The sequence below is a fragment of the Rhinolophus hipposideros genome, assembly GCF_964194185.1.
Source record: "Rhinolophus hipposideros genome assembly, chromosome: 1".
NCBI classification, from domain to species: domain Eukaryota; kingdom Metazoa; phylum Chordata; class Mammalia; order Chiroptera; family Rhinolophidae; genus Rhinolophus; species Rhinolophus hipposideros.
The window spans coordinates 4293204-4309370 of record NC_138047.1 but is presented as its reverse complement, the minus strand read 5'-3'; the positions used below and the strand labels follow the sequence as shown (position 1 = coordinate 4309370).

Here is a 16167-nt window from a genome sequence, read left to right as displayed (position 1 = left end):
CTGGGAGTTTTATTCCTTGAGTTTATCACTCAGTAGTGAAATGAATTGAAGTTAGAGAGATTTTTTTTTTCCTTTGAAGATACTTTTCAAGTTAGTGTTTCTTCAGCTGAAGTGGGACTAATTGATAGTTTGTGGCATTCTGTATACGACGTTTTCAGCTGTGCCCTTAAGGCCACCATGCTTTTGAGCCACTTACAGGTTTGAGCCGAGCTTCACTATCTAGCTGTGACTTTGGGTTTATACATTAATTTTTCTGCCCCAATTTTCTCATCTTTAAAATGAGAGTGGTGATACCTGGTTTAAAGGGTTGGCATAAGAAATCATCGAGAGAATGATGTAAAGGGTTTAGCATAATGTCTGGCCTGTTGTAGCTGCTTCATTAAGCTATTATTAATAAAGCACCATGAGCATACATTTTGAAATAAAGTCAGGGGAAGCAAAATAGGCAATACGATGAAAATAAATGGACAGAACCTTGAGTTCAGGAGAAATTCCCCCTAGGAAGCACTCTAGAAAACTGTCCCCTTGTTTATTCCACCATCTCCTCTAGCATTTCCTCCAGAGTCTCACATACTGGTTAACCTCCCAAAGGGGACCTGCTTACAGTAGTGTCATGACCCAGTTTCACAGTCTTTTAATTTATAATAACAGCTGTCATTTATTGAGCGCCTATTATGTTCTATAGACTGTGTTTTAATTCCATTAAAATATCATCTCATTTTTTTTCTTTATAATAACCCTGTAAGGTAGGCTTTATCGCCATGTCAGGGAGAAGGAAATGGATTTAAAAACAAGATAAAGTAACTTAGCCAAGATGATATAAGTAGCTAATGGCAAAGCCAGAACTGTTTCCTGTCAGCACTATTGGGTTGGAAAATGCATGCTCTTCAGTACTTTGCAGATAAGAGACGTAAAAGGGAAGGAAAGAATAGGCTGGAGAGGGGAGTAAAGAATTTTCTTCATAAGGAGGCAGTTTGGGTTATACATCATCTTAATCATCTTTAATAAGTCACTTTGGACAATAGGTCAAAATATGTGACCAAAGAGATAGTAAAGTTTCTTTATAAACAATAGGACTTTAAAGCTATATAGACTTTTTTTTCTCTCAGTTTCATTGAGATATAATTGACACATGACACTTTGTAAGTTTAAGGTGTACAGCAGAATGATTGGCATACGTATATATTGCGAAATGCTAACCACAATAAGTGGAGTTAGTATCCATCACCTTGTATAGTTACTAAACATTGTTTTCTCCTTGCTCGTGATGAGAACCTGTCGCATATGCCATACAGTGTGTCAACTATCATCACTCTGTTGTACATTACATCCCCAGGACTTGTTTATCTTCCGTGCATGAGACTTCGGGGATCATCTTAGACAGGAGGAACGTGACCTTAAAAGAAGGGAAGTGATTTGCTCCCTTGTACTTGGTCACTGATCCAGCCTCACTCCATGGAAAGCAGGAAAAAGGCCAGTTAAAACCCAGTCTCTCCTTCACCAGCCAGTTTTGAAAAACCGAAGAAGGGAGAGGTCATTTTTATTGGGGGGCCTGGCAGAGGGGACAGGATGGGGTCAGCAGAATCAAGTAGGACTTCATGGCGATGCTGAGCCCCGCACTACGAGGCGGTTCCCACCAGGTCATCCAGGATGGGGGTGGATTTCAGGCCCGGCCAGGGACCTGGCCGTGCATGGGGACGTACACCGCACATCCACCCTGAGTACCACAGCACCTGGTATTCCTGGAGAAGGGGGGACAAAGGAGCGAGGCCAGAGATGAGACTGGAAAGGCAGGCGGAGCTGGTGGGATTCTGGCACGAGTCCTGGAGGAGTCCGCTGAAGTTCAAGTCCTGACTTCACCACTTACACCGTGTGGACAAGCTCCTTAACTCTTTGGCCCTCCCCTGTGGAACTGAGATCATAAATAATAGCGGTGCGTACCCCATCGGACTCTTCTAGCGATTAAATAACATAATATATACAAAAACAGAAGGAGATACCTAGTACCTAATAAATCTCCAGTCTGTATGAGTGGCCATTATTTTATTATTGTACTAAGGAATTCATACTTTTCCCTCTGCGCAGTGGAAGCCCCGGACAGGTTTGCAGTGGGATCATCAGATGTGCACTTCGGAAAGCTCAACCTGGTTGCAGGACAGAGGATGAGCAGTGCAGACGGGGCGTGGAGGGGGTGGGTGACAGGGAGGTGCAGGTGGCAGGTGGAGAGAAGGCTGGACCAGAGAGGGGTCACCTGCCCAGCACTGCAGAGATGGGCATGGATCGAGAAGGCAATGAGAGAGGCTCCAGGGATGAGCAAGCTACAGGAGAACCGGTGGGTGGGGTGAGACAAACGCAGGGGCCTGAGGTTATTCCCAACTTTCCAGTTTAAGGGACTGGGAGAGCAAGCGGGCTGTGTGAAAGAGAATGAGGAAGGTGCCGGGGTCATGTAGATGGATACCTGTGGAGGGCGCTTTGCTGAATGAGTCTGGAGCTCAGGGAGGGGTCGAGCTGCAGATGAAAACCTCGCAGCCTCAGCCTGGTCACATTAAGATGTGTTAGCATGTGAGCTGCACACATAAATACCTTCTTACTTCAGAGCTATTTTTCTAAGTGCTTATAATTTTTAATATTCATTTCAGAAGTCCCAGTCAAACACTGGTAAATGATGTAAAAAAAAACACAAAGAATGCATTCAACTCAGTCATCATTGCAATACCCTGCTTGCCTGCATGTACGATACTTATTTCTTACATGTAAAATTGCCTGGGCCAAGGGGAGCACGGCTTCAGCTGAGAGCTGCAGTGTGGAGTGACTTTCCCAGTGTTGCATGGTTTTATCAACCTCACCCTTCTGGAAGCTGCGGTCTCAGCTTTCAAGGGCATCACCTGTCTCCAGAGGGCACTGTCTCTTATTCTTCACTTGCTCTTCCATTTCATCAGGGCCACCCAGGGCTAGGAGAGGCCTCTGCGAGTCCCAGATGGCTCTCCTTATGGAGGGCAGTCAGCCCATCTCAACAGATGTTTCCTGAGCCCCTCGCCTGAGGCTTTGCCTTTCTCTCAGTGGTGCGTGTAAGGAACCGATAGGCAGCTGGCGAGCAGCCTAAGATGAGGGAATGGCAGGCGGCATGTGAGACCCAGTCCTGGCTCAGGGATATACCTTGGCAGAGTTCATGTATCTGGTTCAGGTTGTTCAGAGCCTCAATCTCCAGTCTCAGTGACAAGCAAACCAGAGTGACAATCCTGGGCGTCTGCACCCCAGGTGACACGGTACCCCATTTCAGCAGTGTGCCCACCTCTGGGATCTGGTTTGTTGGCCGGGCCAGAGTGGCACCAGCAGGTCTCTTCTCAGTGTGCACAGGGGCTTCTCCTTCTGGCTTCAGCCAGCTGAGCTAGAATTAGGAATTCGGACCCAGCCCCAGAGTCTGGGGCCATACAGGCATCACCACGCCTGTCCGGAGCCAGTGGCTAGAAAAGTGCGAAATCAGAGCCATGGGGGCAGAGCAGCCTGCGTACAAAACACAACAACACCCAAAGGCCAGGAGAGAGGAGTTTGGTGCTCTGTGTGTGGAGGAGGACAAAGTGTGGTTTACATAAACGCCATCTGCAGTGTTGGAATGCACGGCAAAACTGGAAAGCAGGGAGAGTGGGAGACCTGAGTGAAATGTGGGTGCCCATAGCTGTACGGGAGTGTGTGTTTCGGATATATAAGGAAGTTCTGGGTCAGAGGCATTGTTCAATTCCTAGGACAACTGAGGTGACCACGGAGGCCCCTTCCAGGTCTAAGATTCCATGCCTCCAGTTTTGTCGATGAGTAATGCTGAAGCTAGCAGTACACGCATCATGAGTGTCACACATTGTCACTGTAACCTTCCTGGCTCCTGGTGAATAGCAGCAATGGTTTGCTTCACAGAGTCCATTGGGGAAAGACCTTCTGCTGTCAGGGCCCAGGGTGGCTGTACCCCCAGGAAGACTGCCCGCCAGGGCAGCCGGAGGCTGCCCTGCTAGCTTCTTTCCCAGCTGCAGCACAGCCTGGGGCTGTGGAAAGTAAGCGCGGAACATTCCTGAAATAATTGGAAGCGTGCGTTTCCCTTCCATGCCAGCCCATGCTCACCCACAGAGAAGGGGGCCTCCCTGCCCGCTCGCAGGTCTGTTTGGTTTGGAGTGCGGTTCTGCCCGGCAGGCAAGCTCAGCCCCAGGAATCCCGTACTTCCTACCACTTCCGTGTGCTGTTTCCAAGTAAGAGCTGGAGCGGTGAGTTGGAGCGGCCTCCTTTTCTGAGGATATAGCTTTTGTAAATAGTGCAAAGGGAAACACACTCACATGAGCTGTCCAGGAGAAAAAGCCTAATAAAGATGTCTACAGCCCCTACCTCCTTGTTCCTCTGGTTCTGGGCCGGTTGCCTGCCCAGATATTCGATTTCTCTTCACTGTGTGTGTCTGGGGAAAGGGGGAGCTGCACAGTTGTTGGAAATGGAAGCCTGGTTCACCTCGGTTATTTTCTGAGCACCCTCTTGGCTAAGTGTGTTCAGTCCTGCTGGCTACAGAGAGGACTCTATGTGGAAGGGCGCGGTGGGGGGGGGGGCTGCTGCTTTTAGCAGGAATATCAGACTGTATCCCAAACTGGCCCAGCCTGGCCCGGACTTCATGGCCAGTCCATCAACCATGTTTCCAGTTCTAAAGTGAAAGGCTGGGTGGTCAGGAATATGTTTTTTTATTCAAGGATGATTTCTTGTCTGAATAAGCCCTCGACTTCTTGCTTTCATTTCCCAAAACATTTGGAGATAATAGTCTGGCATCCAGGCTGTTTTGTGTCCAGGGCCTTCTGGTTCTGAGAGACGACAGGTTTCCTCACTTTCCAGTCACCTCCCAGCCAGAAACCGTGGTCAGTGTACCCGGTATCTTCTGCCCCTTAACTTTTCCAAGATACAAGAAATTATTTTTTAGGCATCAGATATCAACCTCCAGTTTTGTAGTTTGGTATAAAAGAAAGGGAGGATGGAAGGATCCAAGCCCAGAAGAGTGAGGGCAAAACACAGCTTCCTCTGAAAGTGGGAGGAAGGCCAGGGGTTGAATGCAGAGGGAGGATAGTATGAGGTGAGAAGGGACGTGCAGGAGAAAAATGGCTCTGAGCGACCTCCAGGTGATTATTACGGCTGGAGGTTGTAAGGAGAGAGAGAGAGAGAGAGAGAGAGAGAAAGAGAGAGAGAGAGAGGTGCTGAGGGAGGAAGTCACAGGATGAGGGGGTAATTTAAGGATAGGAAGTAAAGAGAAACCTACCTTCTCTAATAGAAGGCTAAGGAACAAGTAAGAAGTAATGCCCAATAAGATGAAGGACCCAACTGAATGTAGAGTAGATGTGCTCCTGGCATGTGTGAGAACTCACCAAATTCAGGAGTAGAAGATGTGCCAACCAGGGCTGAGCTAAGCCTGGGGACCCTCTTGGTGAGCCCAGAAAAGGGGAGGGGCGGCCAGTGTGGCTGTGGACGAGCAGAAAGTTGCAGAGCTTATTTCAGCTGGGATGGAACCAGAAGGGAGCTGTGGGCCCAGGGATGTGAGCGGGTCTATGGGAAAGAGGGCCCAGAGAAGGCAGGGAGGGGCTGTGGGGGAGTAGGGGGAGGAAGCTGGGAAGGCATCCCTGAGTAGGGATCTGGTGGTCAGACTGGACAGGGAACAGACTGGACAGGAGATGGTGGCGGCAAAGCCCTGCAGGCAGAAAGCTGGCAGGAGGGAGGGAAGGGGAGGGAGAAGGATGGAAACTGAGCTCAGCTTGCATTATCATTGGGGATTCTTAAGTTGCGGCCATGGAGGTCCAAAAAGGACAAAGTGAGAGCCAGGCAGAGAGGTCAACCACGGACATGCTGAGCAGCCCCTCACCTTCCAGGGTGCAGACTGTAGAAGTGGGCCGAACTTGGAGTGCGGTGGTAGCCGACTGTGCGTTCAGACCAGAGCCATCAGCAGCCTGGAACAGAGGGCAGAGCTAGGCTCCCAGGGAGCCTCGGGGCAGGGCCAGGTGGCGGCTTCCCAGGGAAAGCAGTGTCAGTGCCGGAGCCCCTTAAAACCCTTTTGAAGAAGCATCTTTGCCTCTGTTTCAGGATTGCAGGTGACACTGCCCTCAACAAAAACATCCACGAGTCTGTCAGCGCCCAGATCAGGAAGAATTTCGCCAAGAGCAAATGGAGAGTAAGTGTCATGTCCGTCAGATCCCCGTGAGTGTGACGCTCCTGTGAACGTGTCCTGCAGGCAGAGCATTTGTGGTTCCTAAACGTCACATCACCCACGCTTGATGAGCCTCCCCCCAGTCATTTTGCTGATTTTAACAGATAACGATGAAGGCTTGACGGGAGTAGCATGGCGTGAGAGGGACAAAATCTGTGCTGTAATGTTTCCCCTCTGGGAGTCAAAAATAGCAATAGTGCCAGCTGTGCCTCATTTGCTGGGTCTTACAAACGTAATCCTTGTGGTCTTTCTCCACTTTGCTGCAACTTTGAATAGTCGACTTGTATTAAAGTGACATGAAAGAAAAAACACCCAGGAAATCTGAGTTGAACTCATCGATATTTTCTGATAAAAATGTGATGGACTTAAACCAACATTTTTGTATTCAGCCACTGATTACCTAAACCCTAAGTGCTAATCAGTGTGGGTAATTAAGAACCAATAGTGAGAGACCATACAGAAACAAAATGAACAACACTGACCTCTTTTATTCAAAGGAAATGCTATTATTTGGAACAAAAGCACCAATAATAGGAATATAAAAACTATTTTAAAACATTGTTTTAAGGTACAATATTATTATAGTATGCCTTGTATTCTAAGACTCACTTTTCAAGTTGTAGAGAATTGGTTTACATTTATTCCATATGTTTATTACATTGAAAGAAAAATGTTTTTAAATCTTCAAAATATTTTGATGGAGGGAGGGATCAAACACATTAGTGTACTTTTGGAAACGGGCAAAATTAATTTCCTTTCTAGAATATCACGACAACATTTTCAGAAGTTTGAGGTGCTTAGGGTAACAAGAAATAATAGGAGACAGTCTGCATCTTTTTAATTCACTGGAATATTTTGTCTGCTTTTTGCCTTTCTGAAATTTCAGCAAGCATTTAACGCCACAGCCGTCGTGAGGCATATGAGAAAACTCCACCTTGGCAGCAGCCTGGACAGTTCAAATGCAAGCGTTTCAAGCAACCTCAGTCTGGCCAGCCAAAAAGATTGTGCGTATGTAGCAAAAACAGAACTTTTCAACTGGCATTTAAGATAAATCTGGGGTGGAGAGGGGAGCATTGCCGTTTGCTGCGTACCTGCTGTGTGTCAGACACTTGCAATAATTTATCCCATTTAGTATTCCCAACAACTTTGCAAATGATTTAATTTTTTAAATTATTTTCTTCTTTTAAATTACATTTATTGGGGTAACGTTGGTTAGTAACATTACATCAGTTTGAAGTGTATGTCTTTATAATATGACACCTCTACACTTTAATGTGTGCTCACCACCTAAAGCTTAGCCTCCTTTTGTCACCATATATTTGACCCCTTTTACCTTCCCCATCCTCCTGTCACCCCCCTTCCCCTCTGGTACCCACCATTCTGTTGTCTGGGTCTACGAGTTTCTTTGTTTCTTTGTTGCTTTCTGTTTTATATCCCACATATGAGTGAAGTCATACGGTTCTTCTCCTTTCCATCTGACTTATTTCACTTGGCATGAAGCGCTCAAGAGTATCCAATGGTAGTATTTCATCCTTCCTTGTGGCCAAGTAACATTCCACTGTGGACATGCACCACATCTTCTTTACCCAAGCATCTATCGGAGGACACTTAGCTTGTTTCCATGTCTTAGCCATTCTGAATAATGCTGTAATGAAGATGGGGGTACATATATCTTTACGAATAAGTATTTTCAAAATTTTGGGTAGATACGCAGATTGCTGGGTCATATGGTAGCTCCATTCTTAATTTTTTTGAGGAGTCTCCACACTGTTTTAAATAGTGGCTGCACCAATTTACATTCCAAAAATTAATTATTTAATAGTCACACAACCCTACATGTTATTATTTCCATTTATTATGAGAAATCTGTGGCTTCAGTCCCATACAGCCATGTCTGTCTGGACAAAAGCCCAGATACTTTCTGATCTATTTCCTTGCCCTCTGTTTGCTTGTCATTGGGAGTCACTCTTAGAATTTGAGCAGGGGGTGGCAGAGACTCATGACAGCCTGATCTCAGTGACTTTTCACATGTATATTTTTGATGACAATGATGATAATTGGAGCTGATTTACATGAAATGCATTGGCTTTGCAATCAAAGTAATAGTAGTATTTCATTGTCCTTCATCTTTGCGTGGGATGTTGTGTCATCGAGGGCATAACTACTCTCCTTGTTTCTCTCTTCCACTTCCCCCTCTGTATATTTATCTTCTTCTCATGTCAGGCTGTACCAATGGCTCCTCTCTACCTCAGAGCAGTTGCTTTCATGTTTCCCATCAATCTGCATCTCCCTAACCATCGAGTACTCTTCAGCTTGGCCTCACTCTGGGCGTCACATTTCTTCCCATTAACCTTGGAAAAGGGTTCCCTTCCTCTCTTGCTCTCCAAATAGTACCCCCATCTCATTCTAGACTGTCCAGCCCTTAAATTTTCCCAAGACTTCTCCATGAGCGTCCCCTGAACCAATTGCACACTACTGTTGACCCACATTTATATTTTAGCAGAGATCCTTTCTACCCTCTGGTCAAGGGGAACCCCACAATAGATTGTTTCTTTGAATAGTCGTACAATGGCTCTGACAAGGAAGCCATCTTAATCATTTATTTTATGGATCCTCCTATGTCTGAGCCTACAAAGTTCAAGAGGGGAAATACACTACCGGAGCTAAGCTGTAGTGGATTGATCCCACATCCAGACCTTTTGTTGCTAACACATCTGCTTATGGAGTATTGTAGTGCAGCCTGTGAGGAATTTTTCTAGACCAGGGGTGTTGCTGAGTTCACACAGGAAGAGGTAAACAGCCCCATTTCAATGTGTTCTGTGTTACAAATGCTTCTTAGCCAAGAGTACAGACCACACACCAAGCAGAGGGCAGAAGGGGATATCACATTCTTTCTTCATTCTTAAAATCCCTAGTTCATGGAGTTGTAATAAACAGTTCTCATAATGCTAATGTTTATTCAACACTTAACCTGACGCATAGTACATAGAAAGTGTTCAGTAAATGGAACCTGTAATACTAGTATGGCCAAACCATGTCGTATTCAAATACAAAACAGTTATAATGAAAAGGGGAGGATGAATTGGGGTTAAGAAGAAAGCATTTTGGACACATTGCAAATGTTTAACTATGGGTACGTAAAAGTTTAGAATCGAGTGCATAAAAGTTTGACCCCAGCTGCCAACAAATCCTTGCAGGGGGAAGGGAAGCAAGTATTTCCTTCTGAAGCTTTGAACCCTTGTGTTTACTGTTGCCTGCAGGTCTGGCACCCTCCACGCTTTGTAGTTTCATTTCCTCTTCATCAGGGGTCTCAGGAGTGGGAGCGGAGCGGAGACCGAGGCCCACCACTGTGACGACAGCGCACTCTGGAAGCAAGTGACTGGCTCTGGAGGTGGGGCCCAGGGGGCGGGGCCTCAGGTGGGGCTGGGCAGGGGGCCCCTGGGGGCCTCCAGCGCCACCAACTATGCCAGAGTGATCCCACCTTGCATGGTGCGCCTTTCTGCACAGGACTGGAAGACAGAAGTTTTTTTATGGCCATATTTTATACTGCAATTCTGAAATGTTCATTTCTCACAAACTGTACTGACTCAAGGGAGCTGATTTAATAGGATCTGGTGCTGTATATATGAATCTTGCAAAGCTCTAAAGGAATGGACTCTTTATCCTCTCCCCAACTCCTGTCATTTCCGCTCTTCTCAGTATAGGTAACCATCTATGTTGTATTTTTTTTAATTAATGACAAAAACGGTTTCAACTGGATTATTTAAGTATTGGTAAATATTGTGCATTAGGGTTTCATTTTTTTCTTTTTAAGAAATATGTCCTTGCAATCTATACTTCTTTGTTACATGACCTATATCTTTTGCTTGTCAGTATGAGTTTATGTTAACCTTTAAGCGATTTTTTTTCTCCAAGGTGAATTTAAAGGTATTTTTTAAAATTCTAATAAGAGGGTCGAGAATCTGTCTCCAAGGCAAAGAGTGCACTTTACTTCTCTTCCTTCTCTTTCTGTCCGGAGGGGCAGCTCTCTAAAAAGACAGTTCAACAGTTCTGCAGGGCTGTCTCCCCTCCGGGTCGCTTTGGGAGGGAACCTGCAGAAAACCTTTCCCGGTAACTCCTTTGACAAACCCCTCACCAACCAGAGACGCCAGGGCCCCTTGCCATCAGTGGTCAGAAATTAAGAAGCCTGCTCCCCAGAGACTAAAGGCTGAACTTCAGAGGCTGGACTTGCTATGAAGGAGATGCCCACCCAGCAGATATTTAAGGATTTCCCTCACAAAAGGAACAAGATGCCATTTTGTTTCAAGTGAACCTTCCAGGCAGCTCTCATTTTTCATAAGGGTCGCCCACGAAAGCGTTGCTCTCAGCTATGCAGTTTTCAAATTAATCTCTCTCTGCTTCTTAAAAATGCATTTCTAAGCTTACACTTAAAATGGCCTCCAACTCACTTAAGTTGTTTCTGCACATTTTTACCCTATTCTTGTACGAATGTTACCTGGAGGAGGAAAGGGAAATGGCCTAGGTAAAGAGTCTGTTTATCTGGGATAGTGAGGAGAGGTGACCTGCCAATTAAGCAGGACACTGGCCACTGCAGTGATGGCCAGACCCCACCTCAGCTAGGCCCAGACAGCACATGAAGCTGCCCCTCTGACCAGGGCAATCTGAAAACTAGACCTGTGGTGGTGGCGTCACCCAAGGTCCCAGTTTCCCCAGGACTGAAGGATTTCCCGGGGTGTAGGACTTGCAGTGCTAACACCGTCAGTGACCCAGGGAAACAGCCACGTTGTTCAGCCACATGGTCGGTCGGTGTGCAGGACACAGCAGTCAGGGGGTAAAACCCAGGGCAAACCGCTTCTCAAGGAGCCTGCAGGGATGCTGTCTGGTAGAGGCAAGCAGGTGACTCCTAACGCCAGCTTTGCAAAAGCCGTCCCTCAGCCCAGCGACCATGGGAGTCTGCATCCCACAATCAGCTCCAGCCGGCGTGTGTCCCTGAGGTCCGCCTAAGGGTCTAGTGACATTCCCGGCTGTTGTCCTCATGCCCTTCTCCTGCAGCTGGCCAAACGTGGCAGGTCCTATTGGTCAGGGTTCTCCTTCACTTCCACACCTTTGCCTATGGCCAGGCCAAACGTTTATGGATAGCTGCCCACAACACACACACACACACACACACACACACACACACACACACACACAGTGTTAGGAGATTCAGTGGCTTAATTCTGCCTCCTTTAGGACAGCAGTGCCGGCATTCATAAGAATAGCTGGAAAGACAGGCAGCCGGTTCCGCTGTTCCCACAAACAACGTAGGCACGCAGCCCCTGGTCAGGAATCATGCTTGGTGGCGGCCACACTAGCATCCAGAGTGAAATCAGTCTGTCACTCTTCAGAATCTGTAGAAAGCCTGGGAAAGTCTATAAAATGACAACAGACCCAGTTAGAAAAGAAGCAGCCCCTGAGCTGGATAGGCGTCCACGCCCACAATCAGGACTACAGCACGAGTCTCGTCAAGGGAACCTGAGGAAACAGAGGCATCTCTCCGGGGGATTCAGTAGGATGTCACCTACTAACACGTGTAACGGAACATTTCAGTTTCTACAGTGTAAGAAAACCAGTAATTAGATGTCTCCTTAGCCTGAATTGGGTACCTGTAGTGTGTGCCTGCGTAGTCGTCAGCTTTTTGTACTGTGTGCGATATGCAGGCAGTTGTGTTGGGAAAGCAGCATTTGAAGCCAAAGTCCATTATTGGTGATTACATGATTTTCTGGAGCGGCTAGGTGACGCGCATGTTATATCCAAGTACTTTGAAAGTATGTTCTACCTGAAAAGTGCAGCTGAAAGATGGGCCCTACCGCAGGTGTCCTCTTTGCAGTTTGGGTCAGCTCTCAGCATGCTTGGCCTGGAACACATCAGGTCTCAGTAACGTACGTAGTGGGAGGGGGAGACGGTGACTGGTTACAGCCCAAAGGTTGAACTTGACATCGCGCAAGTCCATACTGCCTCGATGCCGCCAGACTTAGGTTATTTCCTATTGTTTTAGGAAGAGGAGAACATGGCCATATGGAAGAACTTTTGCCCTTTTGAGAGAGCTTGAGTTGTTTAGGGATAGAGGTTCTCTTTCAGCTGGATTTGGTATTACTTACGATCACTACGACACTGGAAGAGAACGTAGAATGTACCTTTTGTTAAGACCTGTTGAGTGGGGTAGCAAAGTCCTAGCACTCTCACCGATGCCAAATTCCATCAGCACTAGCTGAGCTTTCATGTGTACACTGCTCTCCGAGCCAGTGTGTGTGGACCCAGCCCCATCACAGGCTTCCTTTCAGCCCCAACTCTCCCGCCCCCCATCTTCCCCTCACCTCCTCAGAGCAAGTGGATTTTCTTACGTTTTGAAATGTGTCCTCAAATTGTCTTTCCCTCAGCTGCCTGTCTGTCCCTCCCTCACTTCCCTGTCCCCCTTCGCTTCATCTCATCAGTGAGCCCATAGTAGAAGCCGGCATTTCCCTTCAACCAGCAGTGAGTTCATGCCCACGTGCAGGTCCCCAACAGAGCGGCAGCTTATTGCTCTTCACCAGTCCCTGGAGTCTGGACTGCTCACTGCCCTCCCTCAGCGGGCACTCTGTGGTCTGGAGTGTCGGCTTGCAGTGGGGAAGAGGACCTGGAGCTGAGAAGGGAGGGCCTGCCAACGTGAAGTGCACATGACCGTGGAAAACCCTCGCGCAGCGAAAGTGCCCAGATGGACCAACAGCAGTGCCAGGGATGATGCTGACCATTGCGGTGGGCAGTTCCCACCACCTCTTACTGCCCCCGGCTCCACAGGAGAATAGAAAGGACATGTCGCCCTTCATGTTCCCTTTTTGTTGTTGTTGTTTACAAAAAGAACTATGCAGAAAGCATGCCCCCCCCCCAAGAGCAGGCGTGGCTTCGTGTTCTTGACTATGGCAGTGATTTATTTTAGTCCCTTCTAAAGCCTCATGCAAGAACAGGGAGCAGCTCCCCCTGGCGCAGGAGCTTGTGACCTTTGACAAGGTCCCACTCTCCAGGTAGCTCTTAGCATAGTGTCCAAGGTACTCAGCATTCCATCTTGGGTCAAAAGAAGACACGTTTGGCTGAAGAGGCCGGGCCTGAGCCATCTGATGAAAGGGATTACTCGTAGGACCCTCAGACTCAGTTTACCTGCCCAGCACTAGTATCATCCTGTTCACTTGTCTACGTTGGTGTCCACCATGTCCTGGATGGACTATGGGTAGAAGAGGGGGACTCTCCTGCAGAACGAAGGTCAAGGACACCAGGGACAAAGGGGATGGAGCCCAAGGGACCCCCTCCTGAAAGGGGGCTGACCTGCGATCTCAAAGAGTGACAGCTTAATCCAATTAACCCACTGGGGCTTGATGTCTCGTGAGCAATTTCAAACAAAGAACAGACCACGGCTCAGTGGAGATATCTCAGTGTGTTAAGGCTTTGGCCACCATGGCCCGGTGGCCCACCCAGAGTCTTGGCACTGCTGGTCTTCACACTGGAGAGGCTACACTGGCACCATCATCGCTCCAGGCTTGAAGACAGAAGGGCTGGGGTCCCTGGTTCTGAGCTCAGGCCAGCAACAGCCCCTACTGTGTGATTTCTATGGCACAGCGGCACTGCAGGGTTTCCTTGGGATCTGAGAAAGGAAGGCAACCGCCGGCAAAGGGCCACTCCTCCGGCTTCCATACACAGAAATAAGATGCACTCTTTCCCAGGGGCACACAGTCACTTCTGGCAAGGGAGACGGAGGTCCTCGGACTCATCCCAATGCACGGAGCTCCCGCATGTTCCCTAAAACGATGCCCCCTCCCCCTCTTGTCGACTCGCCCTGCAAAGTTTGCCTTGTCCTTAAACACATTCCAGACCAAACACTGTTCTGTCTCCAAAAACTAGTATCTACCTGTATGTAACCCACCACTCTTGGGGGCACCAGGTCCTAGGTTGAGACTGCAAGTCTACCTGACATTTGCAAACAAGCGTTGCAATCTTTTGGTTTTCAGAATTGAAGATGTTAAGATAATCTAGAAAAGGTAAAGCATGCGAACAGATTGCTGAAAGGAGGGTGACTTATTTCCTGAAAACTAGTCTGCAGATGAGTTAGCATGAACAGCTATACCGTGGACAGCAGACTGGGGGCAGTGAGAGGAGGACAGAGGCCCAAGCCCCCTTTAGCCCGATCCTTCATTGAGGTCCTGTGTGCCGAGCTGTGCAGCCTGGGTGTGGGCACAGGAGCCCAGCCCCACTGTGAAATCAGCCTGCATGCCAGCCAAGGCCTGGCCCGCGGGAAGGCACCTCAGCCGGCAGCCTGCACAGCTCAGCCTGTGGCTCTGGGGGCAGGGCGGGGTGCGGGGTGCACTCCTAAGTACCCAAAGCCTGTGCATTCGGCAGCCAAACCCGCAGCATGTGGCTGCCAGGGCTGGTTGTGTGGTCAAAGCAAAGTGTGGAATGGCTTCTCTGTATCTTTCTACACCAAAGGGACAAACTATTGCGTTCACCCTTTGTACCAATGCCGCTTCTGCATTCGCCATACCTGTTTTTAACCTTTTGGTCTCCAGGAACTTCTTCTACGATGATTATGACTTCTTATTATTTACTGATTCCTTTATTTACTGATTCCTTTTACTTAGAGGTGATTTTATTTTCTTATGGATAGGAAAAAAGAAAATGAGAGGAGTGTTTGAGGATTTAGTCATAGTGATGAGACGTCACGAGGGACTCGAATGCCCCCAAACACTAGATAAATTACTTCTCAAAGGAAAACCTTAATCTGGACAGAGTGAGGTTCCGGTGCCCTCAGGGCAGGCCTTCACTTTGGGGAAGGAGCGGGGTGCTGGGGCAGCTCTTTACAGCCAGGCTTGCAAAGGAGGGACAGACAGACAGAGAGAAGGAAGAGGACATTTGTGCTCTTCTTCCCAGGAGCACTTGGCCTTCAGAACGGTGTGAAATACTGTCCAAATGGCTCAGATGCTTTGTTTTCAAAGATGGGGCCACTTGTTTCAGAGAGCGTTTATGTCAGTCCCATGTTCAGGTTGGGAGACATGAAAGGTACGTTCTGTCCAGAATCAAAATTTGGAACAATTTCACACAATTGGCTTTAGTCCCTAAACACAATGTCATCAACCTTCTTGCAGCTCTCCCAACACTAAGCATGTTTTCCAAAAGCTTCTGATGTCAAACCCAGGAATGTCCCCTGTCTGTTATTACCAGGCTTGTGATTGGTTCTTTTTTTCCATAAAAACATGCTTATCCAAAAGAAGGGGAACTGTGCGTTTATTCCATGCATGTAATAAACTCTGCAAGAAGTTTAGCCCATATCAGTTTGCAGCTCTGCAAAATTGTGAATGGGCCTATGTAGCAAGTGAATCTCTGCCTTGACAATCATGTACACGTATCCAGATGTCTTTCATAATGACGAGACTGATGACTTCTTGTTTTCCTTCAATAAAGACAATTAATCACCTTTGGATGTATGTGGTTTGTTTCCTCAACACGGAGCAGGAAATAGGTGTTTCAGCAGCTCTCTATTTCCTCCTTTCTCTGAACTTTGGATTTGAAGGAAGGCATTTGAATTGAGCCTCTGGAAACATACAAGGTTCCCTAAATATTTCATATCTCCAGTCTAATGATCAGGAAGTGCCAGGGAGGGGGCAGGGCAAGTTTGGGGCTTTGGTTTGGGGGTTTGTGGAGGGTGTCCAGGTTGAACACCCCGCTAGACAGGAAAGTTCCCCCTTTTCCTTGCTGCTGCACAGGTGTCTGGAGGTGGGCCTGGACTCCACAATCATAATAACTAGATAGCTGTGAGTTGTTTGGAGAATAAGCGAATGTTGATTTGCAGAAAGCTCCCTCTCAGTAGGGGTTCAGGGCACACACATGCACGTCATGCAGCATAGTCTTGGAGTTCTCGATGCCCAAAGGAAGATTCTTTTCTGAGAAGA

At 47.7% G+C, this 16167-nt stretch overlaps 1 protein-coding gene across 4 annotated transcripts in view; it reads left to right on the top strand.

The window, feature by feature from the left end:
• CAMK1D (calcium/calmodulin dependent protein kinase ID) overlaps positions 1-15692 on the top strand; it is a 425678-nt gene extending 409986 nt beyond the window's left edge. For 2 of the 4 annotated variants that reach the window (XM_081055868.1, XM_081055870.1), the window contains 3 exons: positions 6091-6178; positions 7101-7218; positions 9475-15692. In XM_081055868.1, coding sequence (XP_080911994.1) covers positions 6091-6178; positions 7101-7218; positions 9475-9593 — 325 coding nt within the window. In that variant the 3' untranslated portion in view covers positions 9594-15692. Of the gene's footprint in view, positions 1-6090; positions 6179-7100; positions 7223-9474 lie in introns of all 4 variants that reach the window. The other 2 variants (XM_081055871.1, XM_081055869.1) reach the window with 2 other exon arrangements.
• Positions 15693-16167: the final 475 nt, after the last annotated feature.